The 22,558-nt window shown below is 43.1% G+C and overlaps 2 protein-coding genes across 4 annotated transcripts; one reads left to right on the forward strand and one right to left on the reverse strand.

Annotated features, from left to right (window-relative positions):
* The first annotated feature begins 310 nt into the window (after positions 1–310).
* Positions 311–7,583, forward strand: LOC135511990 (transcription factor MafF-like). The gene is made up of 3 exons (XM_064933543.1): positions 311–521; positions 5,232–5,318; positions 5,416–7,583. The coding sequence occupies exons 2-3, from the start codon at positions 5,286–5,288 to the stop codon at positions 5,857–5,859; spliced, it is 477 nt and encodes a 158-aa protein (XP_064789615.1). The 5' UTR covers positions 311–521; positions 5,232–5,285; the 3' UTR covers positions 5,860–7,583.
* Positions 7,584–8,863: 1,280 nt separating this feature from the next.
* Positions 8,864–22,386, reverse strand: LOC135511988 (transmembrane protein 184B-like). Of its 3 annotated transcripts, none has more exons than XM_064933541.1 (9): positions 22,303–22,386; positions 18,178–18,393; positions 16,487–16,652; positions 14,021–14,111; positions 13,701–13,868; positions 13,340–13,509; positions 12,975–13,169; positions 12,544–12,570; positions 8,864–12,252 (listed from the first exon to the last, which is right to left on the reverse strand). In XM_064933541.1, the coding sequence occupies exons 2-9, from the start codon at positions 18,391–18,393 to the stop codon at positions 12,023–12,025; spliced, it is 1,263 nt and encodes a 420-aa protein (XP_064789613.1). In that variant the 5' UTR covers positions 22,303–22,386; the 3' UTR covers positions 8,864–12,022. The 3 variants fall into 3 exon arrangements, with proteins under 3 accessions (XP_064789613.1, XP_064789612.1, XP_064789614.1); XM_064933540.1 differs by having other exon boundaries at positions 21,994–22,376; XM_064933542.1 differs by lacking the exon at positions 12,544–12,570 and having other exon boundaries at positions 21,994–22,376.
* Positions 22,387–22,558: the final 172 nt, after the last annotated feature.

Genomic DNA, 22,558 nt, shown 5'->3' on the forward strand with positions numbered 1-22,558 from the left:
CAGACTCACCCTTTCTACAGTATAATTGTAATTTCAGGGTTGTTTTTTTCACATTTATATAAAAATGAAAGTAATTTTCACCTACATTCACTAGGTATGCAGCTGACTATTCATTTGGAATGTAATTTTCCCTCATATATTTACCTTTTCCATACATCGCCTTTCTAAACCAATAAGAATATGAAAGGTCATCATCATGGAAAAGTTTGGGACTCATGGATTCCTTATTGTTTACATCCCGATCCTTTGCTTCCAGCTCGTACGCTGTGGGGGCGGGCGGGATCCACCCTCATTCCTTCGAGTTTACGTCATTGTTACTGTGTTTTTTGTGAATGAAAGAATCTAACCCCACCAAACAGAGTAATTCCGGGAAAAGGCGGACTGACATTTTGTCGATTATCTCACTTCGACTGAACACAGTGTTTGACTTTTCTCCGTGTTTTTAAACATTTATTTATACAATTGTGTCGACAACTCAAAGACTGGCAGTTGGTACTCTCCAACGACATAGCTAAGGACAAGTAAGTAGGCAGCTGTTTGCATTTCGAGTTAGGCAGCCACCTAACTAGCATTGGCTAATCCGTGTTGTTGGCTAATGCTACTAGCATGTTGTTTAGCTAGCCTTTCATAATTGCTACAATTTGGCAACAATGATACGACCACATATTCACTATTTACATATCTAAGATGCATGTCGGGTATTGTTCTCGATATGTGGTGTTTTGTATATCATTGTATGGGTTCTCATTTTTAAAGGTTTAAAAGAGCTATTTAAACGTTGCTAAAAAAAATAGATGGCGACCTGCGCAGTTGCGATGGCGTGTGTTTACTATCGCATTGAGCTACCTCGACAGCTCCCTTCCAGTTTAAGGAAATCGGTTAATTTTTATTGAGAATTAAATGTTTACATAGGCACACATCTTAAATGTGAATCTGTTTAATAATGAAAGTTATCTTATGAAACATTCATATAATGAAAGATAAATATAGCTTTGTGTTTCTGCTTCTCGGCTAATTGGATTATACATTACAACTAACGTCAGAACTGTATTGTGTTATAACACTATTAGGCACAAAATACTGCTTTAAATGCAGAATTTACGGGTATCGTTCAATATTTAGTGAGGTTTTATTGACACTACATGTTACGAGAGAGTGTAGTCGCCCGTTAGAAACTAGCGGTGGGCAGCTTATTGCTGAATCACTATGACTTTATGAAATGGTCACATCGGTTTACAACGACGCCTCGTGGTAGGACATACGTTTTTGAGTGTAAGGTCACTTCCCACGCATTTCGGGAAACAGTAAGGTCAAGGATCCACCATAAACTCACCAGAGCCTTTATTTAGAACAATAATTATAATCCAGTCTAGACGTCTGTTAGAGCTGAGTCATTCTATTTGACATCAGTTCTTATTGTGATCTCGTTCCTTATCCTAATTAGGGGAAGGGGATTTTATTGTTATTGATTGTAACAACACATGATAACCTACATCAAATGCAAGATAACAAATAACACTCAAAACATAGCTGCCACTTGTCCTGAATAGATCAAATATTGAAATGTAAAAGAGATCCTCCAAATACCAAGTTTCACATGCAAGAGTCCAACCCAGCCAGTGGAGGCTCCTCAGAGGAGGAAGGGCAGGACCATCATCCTCAGTGAATTTCGTGAAAATAAATGGAAACATTAAAGTTAACCCTTTTAGATAAAACTATACTAAATATATTCATGTCACCAAATAATTGAATAAAACACACTGTTTTGCATTGAAGGTCTACAGTTGCCTCAGTAGCACTAGGGTAGCACCATGGTGTAGCCGGAAGACAGTTATATTCCTTCGTCCTCCGGGTACATTGAATTCAACACAACCTAGAAGGCTCATGGTTCTCACCCCCTTCCATAGACCTACACAGTAATTATGACAACTTCCAAACCGATCAGAGCTCCTGCAGCATGAACTAGCATGTTGTCCACCCAATCAAAAGATATGAGAATGAATCTAGTACTGAAAGCTAGAGCTAGCTAGCACTGCAGTGCACAAAATGCGGTGAGTAGTTGACTGAAAGAGAGACCAATAGCTGAACAAATTCATTTCTTCCAAATTAAGAAGTGAGAGGTTGTATTTTTTTTAATTGTAACTTTTACTTAGCAAGCGAATGCAGCTCTCTAGTTTTATCCTACTCAAACACCCAGCTCAAAAAGAGAGGGATGCTATGTTAGCTAGCTGGCTATCAAATACTGGAACTCTTCCAAGTCCAGGTAAGCGTTTGGTTTTATTTTATTGCCACCGGGGCCTGCTGGTGTAACTGCTGAACTGCTTTCTGACTGCACTGTACTGCATGATTAAAGAAGGTTTACTTACGTGTCAGTTCTAGTAGCTATGTTGACAATGGCGTGACAACGATGTCGGCTGTGTGTCGCGGTTAGCGGTCATGGTATAAAGGTTTGGCTTGGAAAGGTTTTTGTGCCTGGCCATAGACAGCTGATGTGCAATGAAGTCCACAAGCGAAGGGAAAAGGTGAGAAGAGGCGAGCACGTAGATAGTTGCAAGACTACAAAGGGAAACCAGCCACATTGCGGACACTGACATCTTGCTTCCGGACAAGCTAAACACCTTCTTCGCCCATTTTGAGGAGAACACTGTGGCACCGACACAGCTCACGACCAAGGATTGTGGGCTCTCCTATTTCCGTGGCCACGCGAGTAAGACATTTTCGCGTGTTATGCCTCGCAAGGCTGTCGGCCCAGACGGCATCCCTAGCCGTGTCCTCAGAGCATGCTCAGACCAGCTTGCTGGAGTCTTTATGGACATATTCAACCTCTCCCTATCCCAGGCTGCTGTCCCCACATCAAGATGTCCACCTTTGTTCCTGTACCTAAGAAAGCAAAGGTAACTGAACTACACTGAATGACACTTACTTCTGTCATCATGAAGTGCTTTGAGAGGCTAGTTAAAGATCATATCACCTCTACCTTACCTGACATCCTAGACCCACTTCAATTTGCTTACTGCCCCCCAATAGATCCACAGATGACACCATCGCACTGCATATTGCCCTATCCCACCTGGACAAGAAGAATACCTATGTAAGAATGCTGTTCATTGACTATAGCTCAGCATTCAATACCATAGTACTACCCTCAAAGCTCATCATTAAGCTTGGGGCCCTGGGTCTGAACCCCGCCCTGTGCAACTAGGTCCTGAACTTCCGGATGGGCGCCCCCAGGTGGTGAAGGTAGGAAACAACACCTCCACTTCGCTGAACCTCAACACAGGGGCCTCACAAGGGCACGTGCTCAGCCCCCTCCTGTACTCCCTGTTTACTCATGACTACGTGGCCACACACGCTTCCAACTCAATCATCAACCAACAATGACGAGACAGCCTACAGGGGGTGAGGGCCCTGGGAATGTGGTGCCAGGAAAGTGACCTCTAACTCAATGTTGACAAAACAAAGGAGCTGATCGTGGACTTCAGGAAACAGCAGAGGGAGCATGCCCCTGTCCACATCGACGGGACCTCTGGGGAGCAGGTGGAAAGCTTCAAGTTCCTTGGCGTACACATCACTGACGATCAACACAGACAGTGAGGTGGAGAAGGCGCAACAGCGACTCTACAACCTCAGGAGCCTGAATAAATTTGTCTTGGCACCTAGAGCCCTCACAAACTTTTACAGATGCACAATTGAGTGCATCCTGTCGGGCTGTATCACTGCCTGGTACAGAAACTGCACCACCCGCAACCGCAGGGCTCTCCAGAGGGTAGTGCGGTCTGCACAACGCATCACTGGGGGCAAACTACCTGCCCTCCAGGACCCCTACAGCAGCCGACGTCACAGGAAGGCCAAAAAGATCACCAAGGATAACAACCACCTGAGCGACTTCCTGTTCTTCCTGCTACAGGTGCATCAAAGCTGAGACTGAAAAACAGCTTCTCTCTGTCCATCTCAAGGCCATCAGACTGTTAAATAGCCATCACTCGGTGGCTTCCACTCTGTTACGTAACCTTGCACCTTAGAGGCTGCTTCCCCATATACATAGACTTGAAATCACTGGCCACTTAATAATGGAACACTAGTCACGTTAATGTTTACATATTATTGCTTTACTCATCTCATGTATAAACTGTATTCTATTATACTGTATTTTAGTCTATGTCACTCCAACATTGCTCTTCCTAATATTTAATTATTCCTTAATTCCATTATTTTACTTTTTAGCTTGTGTGTATTGTTGTTAATTGTTAGATATTACTGCACTGTTGGAGCTAGAAACACAAGCATTTTGCTAGACCCGCAATAACATCTGCTAAACGTGTATGTGACATATAATTTGATATATATACAATGAGCAAAGGGATCATTCTGTTTTCATGTGGCTGCTATGAAAGGGAACTCTGTTTGTGTGTTATCGTGTCTTCATTCTGCCGATTCTGGTAAAAAATATATATTTTTAAAGTTAGACTGAAGTGAACAGGACAGGTATAAAAATACATTAATTTGTCAAATAGAAACTCACGTTTGCAACTGTTGGACTAATGATGACACCCTAGATCACCTTGATTACTCAAAATTCTAACGACCTGTGCACCTACGCTGTAAACTTTCATTCATAGACTAGGTTGTAGCAACCTCATGATGGGTATAGGGAAAATTTGAGTATCATGTAGTAGCCTAAACCTATCACTGTTATATTGAGCTGGGTGAATGGCATATGAATGACATTATGCTGTAATAGAAATAAGGCTATGCTCGTAACCCCCCCCCCCCCCCATCTTAAACGGCACCGACAGCCACTGAACCCAGCCCGATACTTTGAGCATTTGGAAATGCACAATATGTCCAATCTGTTAGGTTATAACTGTATTCATATTAGTTCAGTTCTGCTGTGAGTGTTAGGAAGTGGTTACTAGTGTTTGAGGGGAACACCTGATTTGAGCAATGTGGGATGGGCACATGATAGACTTAACTTCCCTTCACCATTCCAGTCAGGGGAGAAATCTTAAACTATTAACTTCACTTTACTCCCACTTAGACAGTTGAATGATAGACCGCAGAAGTGTGGTGGATGTTTTTTCTTTTCAAGGGAAGGTCTTCAGTCCAAGATGGAATGTCTTTATATCCTACTACACTGGTGTAGTATGTGTGTGTGTATAAGGGAACACATGAACTTCATTAGATTAACGTTTCTCAAATGTAATCATGTCCTTTCTCTCACTCTCTTGTAGACTGTCTATAAATCTGTGTTTATTGGTGTCGGAGACACAGGATAAAGCCAGATCATGACGTCAGAAAGAAGCAGCAAAGCCCTGAAGGTAGAATTAGAGTTCATCCGATTGTAAAGTGCATTTTACACGCACGTCACAGCACTTTCTCTAAAAGAAAATGATAAAACTCTCCATCCCTCTCCAGGTAAAGCGGGAGTGTGGTGAGAACGTTCCGGTGTTGTCGGACAGCGAGCTCATGTCCCTGTCTGTACGGGAGCTCAACTTGCACCTGCGGGGTCTGTCCCGCGAGGAGGTCCAGAAGCTCAAGCAGCGCCGGCGCACTCTGAAGAACCGTGGCTATGCTGCCAGCTGCCGGGTGAAGCGCGTGTCCCAGCGCGAGGCCCTGGAGCAGCAGAAGAAGGAGCTCCAGAGGGAGGTGGAGAGGCTGGGTGTGGAGAACGCAGGGATGAGGAGAGAGCTGGAGGGCCTAGGGGCCAGGCTGGCAGCCCTGCAGAGGTTTGCCCGTGGGTTAGAGTCTGGAGGGGGCAACCTCCTGGCTACAGCACCACGCCTCAACACTGCCTCTGTCATTACCATAGTGAAGACCCCGCCACAGGCCCACGTCCAGAGAGAGCAGGGGGGGTCCTAGGAGAAACCGACCGGGCTGGGGACGGACAAACGCTTGTACATGTACTCTCATATACACAGGCACGTACATACACTCTCATATATATATCACACACACACAGCTAGACACATGCACGCTTGGAGAGAGCAGGATGATTGGAGGAATAGGATAAATAGGCACTTATGAAGCTCATGCGCTTCGGGTGACACACACACACACAGACGTACGGTGTTCACAGGCAGTGACAAATAGTCTCTAAACCCAGCCAACACACACTCAGACATGCGTGGACTTAAGGAAACACGACGGTTGACGAATCCAACTAAAGCACGACAGACGTGCAAAACAGGGACACAGACACCATCCGTGGACAAAGCCAGTCTTGCTGCTGGTGCTCTCTGTAACTGCTACTCAACAGGCCGAGCCAGCTATCGCTCTGCCTTCTGGCATGGCATCCAGCCCTGCTACACAATGTCTGGGTTAATCAGACTCTTCCACCGCTTCTTCTAATGCTTTGACTTTTTAAATGGCATCACTATTGACATCTGTACACGTCTTGGAGTGTTGTTCCTCTGTACTTCTAGTGTGTCGATACTATTGTGCTTCACTGTGCTGCCGTGTGTAGTGGTTACATGGGTGTTTTCAACTGTACCACAGTGCACATTTTGGTTTGCTATAAAAAGAAAAACATCCTTTGCTTGTCTCTAGATTCCCCAACTTGCAGAAGTTGGTCATTGCTGGAAACGGTTGAATAATCAACATCTCGTAGAATGCTATGTCAATGCAAAAATCAATTGATGCATTCCTTTATCTGTTATTTTATAATGTTTATACAAGAGACAAATGTTTGAGCAAACGTTTATTCAGAGGTATTCTATTTTATGTGTATTTAAAGGATAGATATTACAAAGCTAATGAGTGCTGTGATGTAATGTATGTTTCAAATACCTGGATATGACTAGTTTGGGGAAATTCTCAAGTCTAACTGTTGTATGGAGTGTGTGACAATTATTTTTGTAATGTTTAACTTGTAATGAGCTGTTTTAGATATGCTAAAAGCCGACGGTCATGTTGCTGTAAGATGATTTTAGTATGTGTGTACACCATATTTGTACTAATTTCATAGTGAGTCGTGTGGCTTGTTGTAGGGATACTATTTTTCTATAAAGTACCAAGGTGATTGCGATGATACGTATTGTTATTTATAATTATTTTACGTTTTGTTTTCTGAAATGGCTCGAAAGGGAGACAAACACTGTAAGGAGAAAGAATGAAGGGAAAGAATGGTAGAAAATGAGAGGAAAAAGAGATGGATATGAAGAAAAGATGTGGTGGTAGGGAGGATTTGGGAGGTCAAAGAGAGAGGACAGAGATGAGGTGGTGCTTAATTCACCTGAAAGCCTTGTAACATCCAGATTTATCAATAAACCCTGCTGACTCCACTAGACAGTTTGATTCGACATTCGGAAATGAATGGCAATATAAATTTAATCTGTCAATAATATGACTCATTATATTGTGTTGATTAATACTCCCTTAAGATATACTTAGCTATCTTCTCAATATCAATGTTGCATAGCATTTATCCTCTGTCTCATAAGATTGTCAAATTGTGCTGGATGTTTTGTACAGCAAAACTAAAATGGTCTGTATTTATTACATGTATTTTTTCTATGGTGAAAATTAAGTACATTGTCTATTTTATATATTAACTGAAATAAATGTTGTATATATTGTGAATACAATGGAGTGATTGTGATCATTTATATAAATCAAATTCAACAGGTGTAGGTAGACCTTACAGTGAAATGCTTACTTACAAGCCCTTAACCAACAATGCAGTTTTAAGAAAAAACATATTTTAAAAAAGTTTAATGTACATGGGGTACTGGTACAGAGTCCGTGTGCGGGGGCACCGGTTGAGGTAATATGTACTTGTAGGTAGAGTTATTAAAGTGAGGATGCATAGATAAGAGTAGCAGCAGTGTAAAATTGTGTGTGGGGGGGGGGCATGTGAATAGTCTGGGTAGCCATTTGATTAGACGTTCAGGAGTCTTATGGCTTGGGGATAGAAGCTGTTTAGAAGCCTCTTGGACCTAGACTTGGCGCTCCGGTACCGCTTGCCGTGCGGTAGCAGAGAGAACAGTCTATGAATAGGGTGGCTGGAGTCTGACAATTCTTCGAGCCTTCCTTTGACACCGCCTGGTATAGAGGTCCTGGATGGCAGGAAGCTTGGCCCCGGTGATGTACTGGGCCGTACGTACTACCCTCTGTAGTGCCTTGTGGTCAGAGGCCGAGCAGTCGCCATACCAGGCAGTGATGCAACCAGTTGGGATGCTCTCAATGGTGCAGCTGTAGAACCATTTGAGGACCTGAGGACCCATGACAAATATTTTCAGTCTCCTGAGGGGGAATAGGTTTTGTCGTGCCCTCTTCACAACTGTCTTGGTGTGCTTGGACCATGTTAGTTTGTTGGTGATGTGGACACCAAGGAACTTGAAGCTCTCAACCTGCTCCACTGGTAGAGGGTGAGGTGAGTCCCCTTTCACCCCTTACAATGCAAAGCACATTGACAACTTCAAAAAGTAATATAAATCCAATTCCTTAAGTCAGTCATGACTCAGTAGCGGTGTTGGTAAACTATCAATTATGACCACTGTTAAATTGTAATGGCTGACCATGTCACACAGCTGATCATGTAGTTGTTGATCATGCTGTTTTTGCCAGTTCTTCCCCACTGGCAGGTTTAATAATGTTTGAGAGGGAAGCAGAAAGGAGAAGAATGAAACCATAGTGTATGTACAACAGCAGGGAGCGGTTTCTTTAGGGAACTACAACTACTGTTGACTAGGGAGGTTAAAATAACTTTCAGAAGAGAAAAGCAGATATGTCTCCCCATAAGATTTCCCACTCTTTCACTTGTGATTTGGAGCTATATTTATCATAAAATCATAAGACATCTAAGAAACAACCAAGTCCTCAAAATACTATTTAATATGAAATAGCATAATAATGACAAGACTCCTTTAAAACAAATCTAAATATCTTTATTTTCTCTTGGCCTAATATGTTTTTTCTCTGAATATTATTTAGATGAAAAACAGAAGCATAATATCAGCAGCTTTATGACTTAATACAGAAAACTAGTCAAAAGAAGAGTTTATAGAGCGACATCTTGAGTCTTCTACATCTGGTTAATAAAATGCAGGCCTAGATAAAGAGAGAGAGCGCAGAGAGAGATATCAGAAACATATAAAATGGAGAATGAAATGGTCTTGTGGTGTGATTCTCTCTGTACCAGAAACTCTAAATGTTTGGGGATGAGTCCAAATCATCATAATATTTTCAACGTGTTAGAGGACTCAACTGAATGCTACAGGAGACATCATACTATATTCGACGTGTTAGAGGACTCAACTGAATGCTACAGGAGACATCATACTATATTCGACGTGTTAGAGGACTCAACTGAATGCTACAGGAGACATCATACTATATTCGACGTGTTAGAGGACTCAACTGAATGCTACAGGAGACATCATACTATATTCGACGTGTTAGAGGACTCAACTGAATGCTACAGGAGACATCATACTATATTCGACGTGTTAGAGGACTCAACTGAATGCTACAGGAGACATCATACTATATTCGACGTGTTAGAGGACTCAACTGAATGCTACAGGAGACATAATAAGCTCTCTGGCCTTTCCTCTCAAGGCCTACTTTAGTTCCATAACATGCTACACACTGGCCTCCACATTATAATTAAAGCAGACATTCTGACCATACCTTAATGGCAGTGGTGTAAAGTACTTAAAGTAAAAATACTTTAAAGTACTACTTAAGTCGTTTTTTGGGGTATCTGCACTTTACTTTACTATTTATATTTTTGACAACTTTTACTTTGACTTCACTACATTCCTAAAGAAAATAATGTACTTTTTACTCCTTACATTTTCCCTGACACCCAAAAGTACTCATTACATTAGAATGCTTAGCAGGACAGGAAAAATTGTCTAATTCATGCACTTATCAAGGGAACATCCCTGGTCATCCCTACTGCCTCTGATCTGGCAGTACAAATGCTTAGTTTATAAATTAGTCTGACTGGTTGGAGTGTGCCCCTGGCTATCCGTAAATAAATAAAAAACAAGAAAATCGTGCCATCTGGGCTGCTTAATATTAGCAATGTTAAATGATTTATACTTTTAGTATAAAAGTATATTTTAGCGATTACCTTTACTTTTGATACTTAAGAATACTTAAAACCAAATACTTTAAAACTTTTACTCAAAAATGATTTTACTGGGAGACTTTCACTTTTACTTGAGTCATTTTCTTTTAAGGTATATTTACTTTTACTCAAGTATGACAATTGGGTACTTTTTCCACCCCTGCTTAATGGGAAATATTGACCCATCCAACAGACAATAGCCTCTCTGGACCCTGGCTTTCCTATGCATATTGGGCCGAGCTATCACACATTCACACACAGCAAAAATTGAGAGGTCAGGATAGACGGAGGCTGGCACTCCACGACACGGCATTCCTTTCATGAGCAGACAGAATGTGTAGGCTGCAAGCATAACGTGTTATCATGATCAGTCTGTGTTTGATAGATTTGTGTGTGTGTCTGTCTGTGTCAAGTGACCAAATATAATAGTCTCCCTGCTGCGCTCTGGTTGCAGGTTTGAGCATGGACTCAACGTGTCTTTACTGTATAATGGCAGCCAGTCCCGTATTACTCACTACCAGGGGCACAACTTTTACCGGGGACAGGGAGACATCTCCCCCATATTCTGAAATTGTATTTGTCCCCCCGTTTTATCATTGGTTTGTGATTTATTTTTTTATCTAAAAGTCATTGTGCTTTAGGACCATGCGGACGGCTCTGAGCGGTCGGGTAGGCAGTTTGGAGTGTTTATCTGACTGAAAAAATATATATGTCCCCCCCTCCCACATCTCAAATCAAAGTTGTGCCCCTACTGTCTACAATAAACTAAAATCGAAACTATGGATAACGCAATATATTTTCTCCGTAAGCACTGAACATTCACTTGTGTTATGAAAACATGTATACGACACTAAAAGTGAGTCTAAAACTGACCCACACTTCATTACAAAGCTGAATATTTTATTGTATCGAGTTACACTTTATTTGTCTGAAATTGTGCAGTGTTTGTCTAATTGGAATTGTAAGTATATAAAAATGTCCTACATCATAACCATGTAGCATGACATCTAACTTTACTTCTTAACTTCTTGCGTTGTCTGATCACACCGATCGGTTTCACTAAGGTGTTTACCCTACATGACTTTAACCTACATTAGAGGCCAGCAGAGGTCTGGTGACAGAGTGAGCCTCGCTGGATGAAGGCCTAATCCTCACCATACAAATAATGCCCTAATTACAACAGTATAATCCAGACTACCACACTGCTCATCTGCCCTCACCCTGCTGGTCTGCATGCTACAGCCACTAAACACTGGAGCAGTCCTCTTCATCTGGAATCCGATCAAGTGCTGTCAAACCAACCATTATCCCTCCCTTCCCTTCCATCCTCTTTCCATCCCCCTCTCTCATCTGCCCCTGTCCCATACTCCAGTCCACACAGCTGGTTCTCCCCTAAACACCATCCCTTTAAAATCAACTTTAAAAATTGTCACCATGGGGAATGGTCTTAAAACGGAACATTTTAAACCAAAATGACAAATAACATGCCATCCATAGCCGAAGTACTTTAATATAAATATAGTATGGGACATCATCGTCATTGGATGTTAGCTAGCAGACACATTTTGTAATGATAAAATCACTTTTATTCAAACCATAAATGTCTCTCTAATAAGTGAAGTATAATTCTCTCAGAAAATCCCTATAAGTCCTATATAACCAACCATTGAAGTTTTTCTAGACAATGGTTTCAACCATAACATCATGTTCGCAATAAGTGTATATTCTACCAAGAGAAGAGTTCCTGTAAAGGCCTGAATTGTGTGTAGTAGAGGATATTGAATGGACCAGGCTAAGTGATATGGTCCTGTATCCCTGTATTGAGGTTGATGCCAACCCCAAACAACACACTTTAAATCCCCTACCGATACTCCACAAGACCAGGAGGTAGTACCTCACCCCAACAGTCAGTAAAGAGGTGATTGGCTGGGGCTGGTGTGTGTTAACTTAGAACTCGTCATCCGAGCTAAGCAGCAGGGTCTTCTCGTTATCGCGGGTGCTGATGGTGCTGATGGTGCGGGAAACAGGCGGGGCAGAGTGACCCTGTTCCAGGGTGGACTGCTGGGTGTACTGCTGGTAGGCCGGGGAGAAGTTATGGATAGCATCCTGGACCATGTCTCCAGGGTTCATCGTCTCCTTCAGGCTGCTGGAGATGCTCTTCATTGGGGCACAGCGGCCTGAGAATAGGGGGGGTGGAGGAAAGGACAACAGGTAAGAGATAAAATATCAAAAACGTCAAGTAGGAGTTGTATAGTAATTGTGAATAATGTAAAACCTAAACACAGTGAGAAAGCACTGCTGGAAGCTTGCTGCAGTGAATGTAAAAACAGCAACAAGGACAACCACTGATTTGACAAAAAGCAACTTTTCATAGAAAGTATGACAAAGGGAACACAACTTTGAACATAGGATTGTAAAGAAGTAGAAAGAAGCGTAAAGCTGGGTAAGAGACTCAGTGGCAGACCTACCAGACTCTCCATACATAGGAACTGGGCCTTGATAACGCAGCATGGGGAAAGAGAAAGAAATTATATGGGAGGAAGAATAAGAAAGACAAAATGACCCAGAGTATAGGAAGAGGAGAGATGACCAATGAACCAAGATAGGAGTTTATAAAAAGAACGAAGGGAGGTATTCCAAAAACAAAGATGAATGAAAGATGATAAAGGAAAATAAAGGAGTATGTAGAGGACGAGCACACATTTGGAAACGTATGTTGACAAGGGAACAGAGAGAAAAGAGAGTGTGAGTCAGTGACAAGAGAAGACCTGACATCATGTTATAGAGAGAAGATCTGCAAAATGTGGAAATATTACAGTACCACAGCCCAATGACCTAGACCAATGTCAAGTAGGTCGACGCCACAGTAAATAATACAACTAAAACTCAGTCTCCTTACCCTGAGAGTCCAGCCTCTTGTCCATATAGATCCTGTATGTGAATGCATGACGCAGGGCCAGGGAGGCAAAGAACATCTCGATGCAGACGATGAAGTTCTGGTAACCGGCAGCAACCGTTCCCTCTCCCACTGACATCTCGGGTGAGTTGATTTTGGGGATGGCCCCACACTTCTCTAGGATGGCCAGCAACATGCCTGATGGAAAATAAACAGAGATTAATTAACAAATATTGATAATATTGACTTGGGTATGGATATGATATGAATGACCTCATTCATAATTAATTGCCAACAGCGCTTCAATTACCTAAAAATGTCAATCTGTATTTAGATGCTTGGTGTGTATGTGTGTGTGTGTGTCTCACCCTGCCAGAAGGAGAGGAAGATGACAGATTTGACCATGAAGAACTTGAGCAGGGGGCTGTAGGGGCTGAGCAGGTCCCGGGTGGAGAAATAGAAGAGGAAGAGGGCGTAGAGAGACAGGCTGACTGAGATGTTGTAGACGATGGACACATACAGGTACCCACTGTTCACACTGGGGGGGACAGACAGGGACATGACAGTTGATTAGATTTGAGTGTAAACCAGCATTAGGACGAACCTGTATCACTGGATTGACATCTATCCACAGAGAAGCACAGTGTATTTTGGGTAATTGAAAGTCTTATTAAAAAGAATTGGTATGAGATATTCTACGATTGCTTAAGAAGAAGCACAGTTTCGTACTTGAAGTCTCCATCACGGTACTTTCCAAAGGCCTGTAGGATGACTGTGACCATGGCCATGAGGGGTTTGACCACACAGAACTGTAGCGTGGCCTGCTTACAGAACCGCAGGAACCCAATGGAGTAACTCTTCCCCCAGAGACAGCATGTACCGTAAATACAACTGGACCTGGGGATGCAGGAAAACACATTGTTAAATACAGCATCAGGTAATGAGATGTTCAACATACACAAATAGACTACACAAAACTACACACACAGACTATACACACATACACACACAGAGACAGATTACACACACGAGTGGAAGAAAAGACTCACTGAATAGGTTTTCCTCTGATCTCAGCCATGATGACGCTCTCTCCTCCCAGGTACTCATAACACAGGCTGAGGAAGTTATAGATGACAAACGCTGCACAGGAGAGACACACACATCGTCAAAAAAGGACCATTTAAGAAGTCAACAACACAAACATTTAAACTACTCTGACATGTTTAACATCATAATTGCCCTCCTAATATGGGCATGGAAAAAAATCTCTTCCATTCCCCCAGTACTCTTCCATACTCTTCCATTCCCCCAGTACTCTTCCATACTCTTCCATTCCCCCAGTACTCTTCCATACTCTTCCATTCCCCCAGTACTCTTCCATACTCTTCCATTCCCCCAGTACTCTTCCATACTCTTCCATTCCCCCAGTACTCTTCCATACTCTTCCATTCCCCCAGTACTCTTCCATACTCTTCCATTCCCCCAGTACTCTTCCATACTCTTCCATTCCCCCAGTACTCTTCCATACCCTTCCATTCCCCCAGTACTCTTCCATACCCTTCCATTCCCCCAGTACTCTTCCATACCCTTCCATTCCCCCAGTACTCTTCCATGCTCTTCCATTCCCCCAGTACTCTTCCATGCTCTTCCATTCCCCAGTACTCTTCCATACTCTTCCATTCCCCAGTACTCTTCCATACTCTTCCATTCCCCCAGTACTCTTCCATACTCTTCCATTCCCCCAGTACTCTTCCATACTCTTCCATTCCCCCAGTACTCTTCCATACTCTTCCATTCCCCAGTACTCTTCCATACTCTTCCATTCCCCCAGATACTCTTCCATACTCTTCCATTCCCCCAGTACTCTTCCATACTCTTCCATTCCCCCAGTACTCTTCCATACTCTTCCATTCCCCCAGTACTCTTCCATTCCCCCAGTACTCTTCCATACGCTTCCATTCCCCCAGTTACTCTTCCATACTCTTCCATTCCCCCAGTACTCTTCCACACTCTTCCATTCCCCCAGTACTCTTCCATTCCCCCAGTACTCTTCCATACTCTTCCATTCCCCCAGTACTCTTCCATACTCTTCCATTCCCCCAGTACTCTTCCATACTCTTCCATTCCCCCAGTACTCTTCCATACTCTTCCATTCCCCCAGTACTCTTCCATACCCTTCCATTCCCCCAGTACTCTTCCATACCCTTCCATTCCCCCAGTACTCTTCCATACCCTTCCATTCCCCCAGTACTCTTCCATACCCTTCCATTCCCCCAGTACTCTTCCATACTCTTCCATTCCCCCAGTACTCTTCCATGCTCTTCCATACTCTTCCATTCCCCCAGTACTCTTCCATACTCTTCCATTCCCCCAGTACTCTTCCATACTCTTCCATTCCCCCAGTACTCTTCCATACTCTTCCATTCCCCCAGTACTCTTCCATACTCTTCCATTCCCCCAGTACTCTTCCATACTCTTCCATTCCCCCAGTACTCTTCCATACTCTTCCATTCCCCCAGTACTCTTCCATTCCCCCAGTACTCTTCCATACGCTTCCATTCCCCCAGTTACTCTTCCATACTCTTCCATTCCCCCAGTACTCTTCCATACTCTTCCATTCCCCCAGTACTCTTCCATACTCTTCCATTCCCCCAGTACTCTTCCATACTCTTCCATTCCCCCAGTACTCTTCCATACTCTTCCATTCCCCCAGTACTCTTCCATTCCCCCAGTACTCTTCCATACTCTTCCATTCCCCCAGTACTCTTCCATACTCTTCCATTCCCCCAAGAGACAAGATAAGACAATGACTGTCATATCAAAGGAAATGGACACACACACACACACACACACACACACAATCTATTCTCACCTTTGACTGAACAAATTAAAGACCACCTACAGGATGTATCCAGTGGCCTGTCTATGACCTTCTCTGTCTGTAGTGCATCAATGTGACCAATATGACAGATAGAGGAAAGGCCCAGCCCTGATCCCTCACTGCATATGACCAACACACTATACACCATTGTACTATCTATTAAACCCTGAAGGGGGATTCAAGTGTGTGTAACAGGCAGTATGGGAGGGTGTGTGTCCGAGTGTGTGTTGGGTGTGTAACAGACAGTATGGGAGGGTGAGTGTCAGAGTGTGTGTTGGTGAGTGTATACCTTGTGACTAGGAGTATTGCATAAGCCAGACCAGATAAACAGCTGACTCTCTGATAAGGGTGCAGGTTGTCTTCTTTCTGTGTGTGTGTGTGTGTCCCAGCAAGTTTGGTTGAGACCTCATCATTAGGGCTGCCCTGTAGGGTGAACAGGGTTGCTATGCAACAGGTTTTCCTACACAGAAATCTGGGCAGGCCTCAGAACAACAAGAGATAGCGCTGAGGCAGAGCAGCATTTAGCCATCTGTCCATGGGGCTGCACCATGACCTCCACACACTGGATGAGGAAGTATCACAATACAATCTCCATGGTGAAGCCATTCAGTTCTGTTCTACACTAGTCTCTTACCCTCATAGCAGTCCCTGACGGTGTCAAAGTAGACATAGTACTCCTCGTTAGTGAAGAAGAGGAGGCTGAGCCAGGAGTCAAAGGCATAGATGGGCACAATGAAGAGGATCCGCACGATATGTCTCTGCTCATTAGGAGAACTGTAGTACCGCAGGTGCATGTAGATCTGAGAGAGAGATATGGAGGGAGGGAAGGAGAGAGAGAGAGAGAGAGAGAGAGACAGATGGAGGAAGGGAAGGAGAGAGACAGAGATGGAGGGAGGGAGAGAGACAGAGAGAGATGGAGGGAGGGAAGGAGAGGGAGACAGAGAGAAATGGAAAGAGGGAGGGAGAGAAAGACACGGTTTGAGTGTGTCAAGAAAAGCAGCGTTGCAGTTCTTCAGTGCGCCTGGCACCTACTACCATACCCTGTTCAAAGGCACTTAAATCTGTTTTGCCCATTCACCCTCTGAACGGCACACATATACAATCCATGTCTCAAGGCTTACAAATCCTTCTTTAACCTGTCTCCTCCCCTTCATCTACACTGATTGAAGTGGATTTAACTAGTGACATCAATAAAGGATCATAGTTTTCACCTGGTCAGTCTGTCATGGTGTTCCTAATGTTGATACTCACTATTGTAAGTCGCTCTGGACAGAAGCATCTGCTAAATGACTAAAATGTACATTCAGTGTATATAGAGAGAGGAGGGTGGGGATAGAAATAGAGGGAGAGAGTAAGAAACAAAACGTGTAAGAAGCCAGCAGACTCTCATTCCCGACAGAAGGACAGGTAGCCTTTGACGCGGTAGGTGTGTGCAGTATGTGTTGACTTGTTCAGTTAAACAAACAGAGATTGTGTGTTGTTGCTAGGCAACCTGTGCTCTCTGAGCACTGCACAGATGCATCTATTCCTCCAGCATCACCCCAGGTGGAACCTGTTGTTACATAACCCTCCCTTCCTCTACTGTATGACCTACAGGGACAGACAACACCTAGACACCTGAATCGGCCACAGCCAAATGTCGACAGAAACACCAAATGGTGTTTATTTTTAGTGGATTGAGTGTTTTGTTTAGAGATGTGGGGAAGACAAATCAAATACAATTTTATTGGTCACATGCAGATGTTATTACAGGTGTAGCGAAATGCTTGTGTTTCTAGCACCAACAGTGCAGTAATATCTAACAAGTAATATCTAACAATATACACAAATCTAAGGTAAAATAATTAAAAATATAAAAAATATATATATATTTGGACGAGCAACGTCGAAGCGGCATAGACTAAAATACAGTAGAATATAATACAGTATATACACATATGAGTAGTGTAAAATATGTAAACATTATTAAAGTGACTAGTGTTCCAATTATTAAAGTGGCCAGTGATTTCTAGTCTATGTCTATAGGCAGCAGCCTCTAAGGTTCTAGTGATGGTTATTTAACAGTCAGATGGCCTTGAGACAGAAGCTGTTTTTCAGTCTCTCGAGCCCAGCTTTGGCACTGGCTCTCGTGGTTGTTGTCCTTGATGATCTTTATGGCCTTCCTGTGACATCGGGGGCTGTAGGTGTTCTGGAGGGCAGGTAGTTTGCCCCCCGGTGATGGGTCGGCAGACCTCACCACCCTCTGGAGAGCCCTGCGGTTGCAGGCGGTGCAGTTGCCGTACCAGGCGGTGATACAGTGTGTGTCTGTCTGTGTGCATGTATTACCTGGTGGCAGGTGAAGAGTAGTGCGGTCCAGACGAAGAAGCCTGACACGGCCTGGGCAGCGGGGGTCATCAGGAAGGTGGGTTGTTCTGAGGTCAGCAGGGGGGCCTCTGGGAACCAGGAGATGTTTGGGCCCGGGGGAGGCATGGTGGGACGGGGACCAGGGGGTAGTCCTAGCCGATCAGACAGGGGCACGTCACGCCTCCATAGACGACTCATCTGGAGACCAGCGAACAGCGAGAACACGTCCTTTGTCTACATTAATGATACATAAACAGTGTAGACATACGTTCTGATACGTTCCAGTTATACTGTACATGTGGAAAGCAGAGCCTTATTGGAGAGACTGTAACCATCAATCATCAACCAGTTATCGGTACTGTAATTTACGTTGATGAGAGCATCTGATGAAGGAAGAAAGACACAATGAGTCAGGTGTGTCGTACTGTTTACCGAAGAGTCAGAGAAAGAGAGAGAGAGAGAGACCACTGTCAAACCAGTGTTTCACCCTACTACTAAACTGTATAGACAGGGCTTTTCCCTCCTGTCTAAAATAATTTGGTTTCTATTGACAGTTTTGGGTTAAACAGGCTGATCTGAAAGCATGTACTGTATCATTCAACTTTTCTGTTAACTAGAGTATTTTCCTATGGAAGACCAAACACAAGGAAAATACAAAAATTGCATTTTGTTATCATGAATCCCTATTTCAAACATAGTTTAGCATCAGATGTTTGTATTGCCAGGATCTGCAAGGCGATAACAAACTCAACGTCAGATGGTGCTGTCATTGGCATAATCATAGAAAAATAAGAAATACAGTCCACTTCAAAAGGCCACACAATAACACGTGAGACTAAAAATAGCCTGCTATGACTCATAATGCCTTTCCCAAGCACAACAAAGTCCTTGAGACCACAACAGTGGACAGCACATAGAGGACGTGTCTAAACTGACCTATCAGGGCTTGGCTGCCAAACCGCATAGCAACCATAAGTCACATTAACAGCAGCATAGCATGAGTCATGACAAACTGTGCCAGTATATTGTTTCCACACACACAGGCATGCAAACACACACACAGCTGTGTGTGTGTGTGTGTGTGTGTGTGTGTGTGTGTGTGTGTGTGAGAGAGAGAGAGAGAGAGAGAGAGTGATAGAGAGATAGATATATAGGGGTCATTTGTATTGGTTTGCAGAGAATCAGCAGATCAGCATGCAGAAAAGGGCTGGAGTGATTTGCACCAGTGGCAGACAGAGGGACACACAACTGGGAAGTGAAGCTCTGCTGAGGCAAAGGGACATTGTGTCTCATTTGAAAGGAAAAAGGGCAGTCAGTGGAATGATGTGGCTGCCTGACAGACTGAGGAACACATAAAGCAACAGATGGAAGTGTGTGAGTGAGGTAATAATATTAGGTAATGATATGGGTCACAGCCAGTTAGTGGCTGAGAAAAGTGGAAGAAAATGGAATTCTGCAGGTAGGGAATAGATGATGCTTGGCAGCAACAAGAAACAAAAAAGTTTCAATGGCATAAAGTCAATTGTTTTGTGTGTGGGGGGGCGGCGGTGCTGATTAGAATTTGTTTGCACGCACTACAGATGGCTAATACAGGACGAGTAAAGGTCCAGTGTACTACCTTTGTACTGTTCAAAAAGGTACTGTAGAAATGTCCTTGTTTTTGAAAGAAAAACACTTTTCTTTTGTCCATTAAAATAACATCAAATTGATCAGAAATACAGTGTAGACATTGTTAATGTTGTAAATGACTATTGTAGCTGGAAACAGCAGATTTTCTTAAATAGAATATCTAAGGCGTACCGAGGCCCAATATCAGCAACCATCACTCCTGTTTTCCAAAGGCACGTTGTGTTAGCTAATCCAAGTGTATCATTTTAAAAGACTAATTGATCATTAGAAAACACTTTTGCAATTATGTTAGCACAGCTGAAAACTGTTGTCCTGATTAAAGAAGCAATACAACTGTCCCTCTTAAGACTAGTTGAGTATCTGGAGCATCAGAATTTGTGGGTTAGATTACAGGCTCAAAATGGCCAGAAACAAATAACTTTCTTCTGAAACTCATCAGTCTATTCTTGTTCTGAGAAATGAAGGTTATTCCATGCGAGAACTTGCCAAGAAACCAAAGATCTCGTACAACACTGTGTACAACTCCCTTCACAGAACAGCTCAAACTGGCTCTAAACAGAATAGAAAGAGGAGTGGGGGGCCCTGGTGCACAACTGAGCAAGAGGACAAGTACATCAGTGTCTAAACAGATGCCTCACAAGTCCTCAACTGGCAGCTTCATTAGATATTACCTGCAAAACACCAGTCTCAACGTCAACAGTGAAGAGACGAATCCGGGATGCTGGCCTTCTAGGCAGAGTTCCTCTGTCCAGTGTCTGTGTTCTTTCGCCCATCTTAATCTTTTCTTTTTATTGGCCAGTCTGAGAATTGTATTTTTCTTTGCAACTCTGCCTAGAAGGCCAGTATCCTGGAGTCAACTCTTCACTGTTGATGTTGAGACTGGTGTTTTGCAGGGACTATTTAATGATGCTGCCAGTTGAGGACTTGTGAGGCGCCTATTTCTCAAACTAGACACTAATGTACTTGTCCTCTTGCTCAGTAGTGAACCGGTGTCTCCCACTCCTCTTTCTATTCTGGTTAGAGCCAGTTTGCGCTGTTCTGTGAAGGGAGTAGTACACAGTGTTGTACGGGATCTTCAGCCTTAATTTCTCAGAACAAGAATAGACTGATGAGTTTCAGAAGAAAGGTCTTTGTTTCTGGCCATTTTGAGCCTGTAATTGAACCCACAATTTGGCAGTACATCCAACAGTCCTCACAACCAAAGACCACATGTATGGTGTTGTGTCGGCAAGCGGTTTACTGATGGTGGCGATGGGGTTATGGTATGGGTAGGCATAAGCTATTTTATCAATGTCAATTTGAATGCACAGCGATACCGTGACGAGATCCTGAGGCCCATTCTCATGCCATTCATCCACCGCCATCACCTCATGTTTCAGCATGATAACGCACAGCCCCATGTCACAAGGATCTGTACACGCAATTGTATAAACTGCCTTAATTTTGCTGGACCCCAGTTAGAGTAGCTGCTGCCATCCATAATAAATACAAATAAAATTCCCGGGAAGCTGAAAATGTCCCAATTCTTCCATGGCCTGCATACTCACCGGACATGTCACCCATTGAGCATGTTTGGGATGCTCTGGATCGACGTGTATGACAGCGTGTTCCAGTTCCAGACAATATCCAGAAACTTCACACAGCTGTTGAAGAAGAGTGGGACAACATTCTACAGGCTACAATCAACAGCCTGATCAACTCTATGTGAAGGAGATGTGTCAAGCTGCATGAGGCAAACTGTGGTATCACCAGATACTGACTGGTTTTCTGATCCACATCCCTACCTCTTTTGTTAAGGTATCTGTGACCAACAGTTGTATATTTGTATTCCCAGTCATGTGAAATCAATAGACTAGGGCCTAATTTATTTATTTCATTTTAATTATTTCCTTATACATATGAACTGTAACTGAGCATAATCTTTGAAATTGTTGCATGTTGCGTTTATATTTTTGTTCAGTATAATAAATAAAATATTGGGATTTTTCAGGTGGTGCCTTAAGACCGCTGCGCTACTCGGGAGGTCTATTCATGCCAAGAGGCTAAACAACTGGCAGAGAAACATTGTCTTCAGTAGAGAAACATAGTAGTAGCCACTAATGCAGTAAAACAATACATTACTTTAATCTATTTTATTTCCCTTCAAATGGGCAAGTAAAATCACTTTACCTATAATCGATAGTTGAATATAGAGCAAACTTCGGCCGGCGCAGTTTTAGTGCCAGAAAGAAGATAGAAATGGATTTAACTACACAAAGATTCCATCGCTACTCCGACATCCATGTTCATTTTCCAGTCCTGTTCGACTAGAAATCTTTCCGTTCTGATCCAAGAGTTAAATCCGTTTTTAAAAATCTGTTTTTAAGACTTGCATCTAATTTGAGTGTGTCTTGGTATTTTCTTCATTCTGTTATGAACAATACAGGTAACATATCAGTTTTGTCCTGCTCTGTAAAGACCGTCATTCCTTTCTCCTACCTAGGCGTTTGCCACACAGACGGAATCCACTAGGATTAGCCACAGTAGATCAACTCCGTTCGGTCCTGTCCATTCCGTAGCGACTATAGAATGAGATGTAGCCTCCTGTTTACACTAATCACATCCAATGAACAGCTAGGGCCAGGAAGTGGATGGGTCGTGATTTGTGACAATGTGCATGCGATAGGCTACATCTATTTGGAGTCGAATCACATTTACGGCCAGATCTGAGCCTAGGTCTGTTAAGTTTTACATT

Source organism: Oncorhynchus masou, chromosome 24, assembly GCF_036934945.1.
Source record: "Oncorhynchus masou masou isolate Uvic2021 chromosome 24, UVic_Omas_1.1, whole genome shotgun sequence".
In the NCBI taxonomy this organism is placed as follows: Eukaryota; Metazoa; Chordata; class Actinopteri; order Salmoniformes; family Salmonidae; genus Oncorhynchus; species Oncorhynchus masou.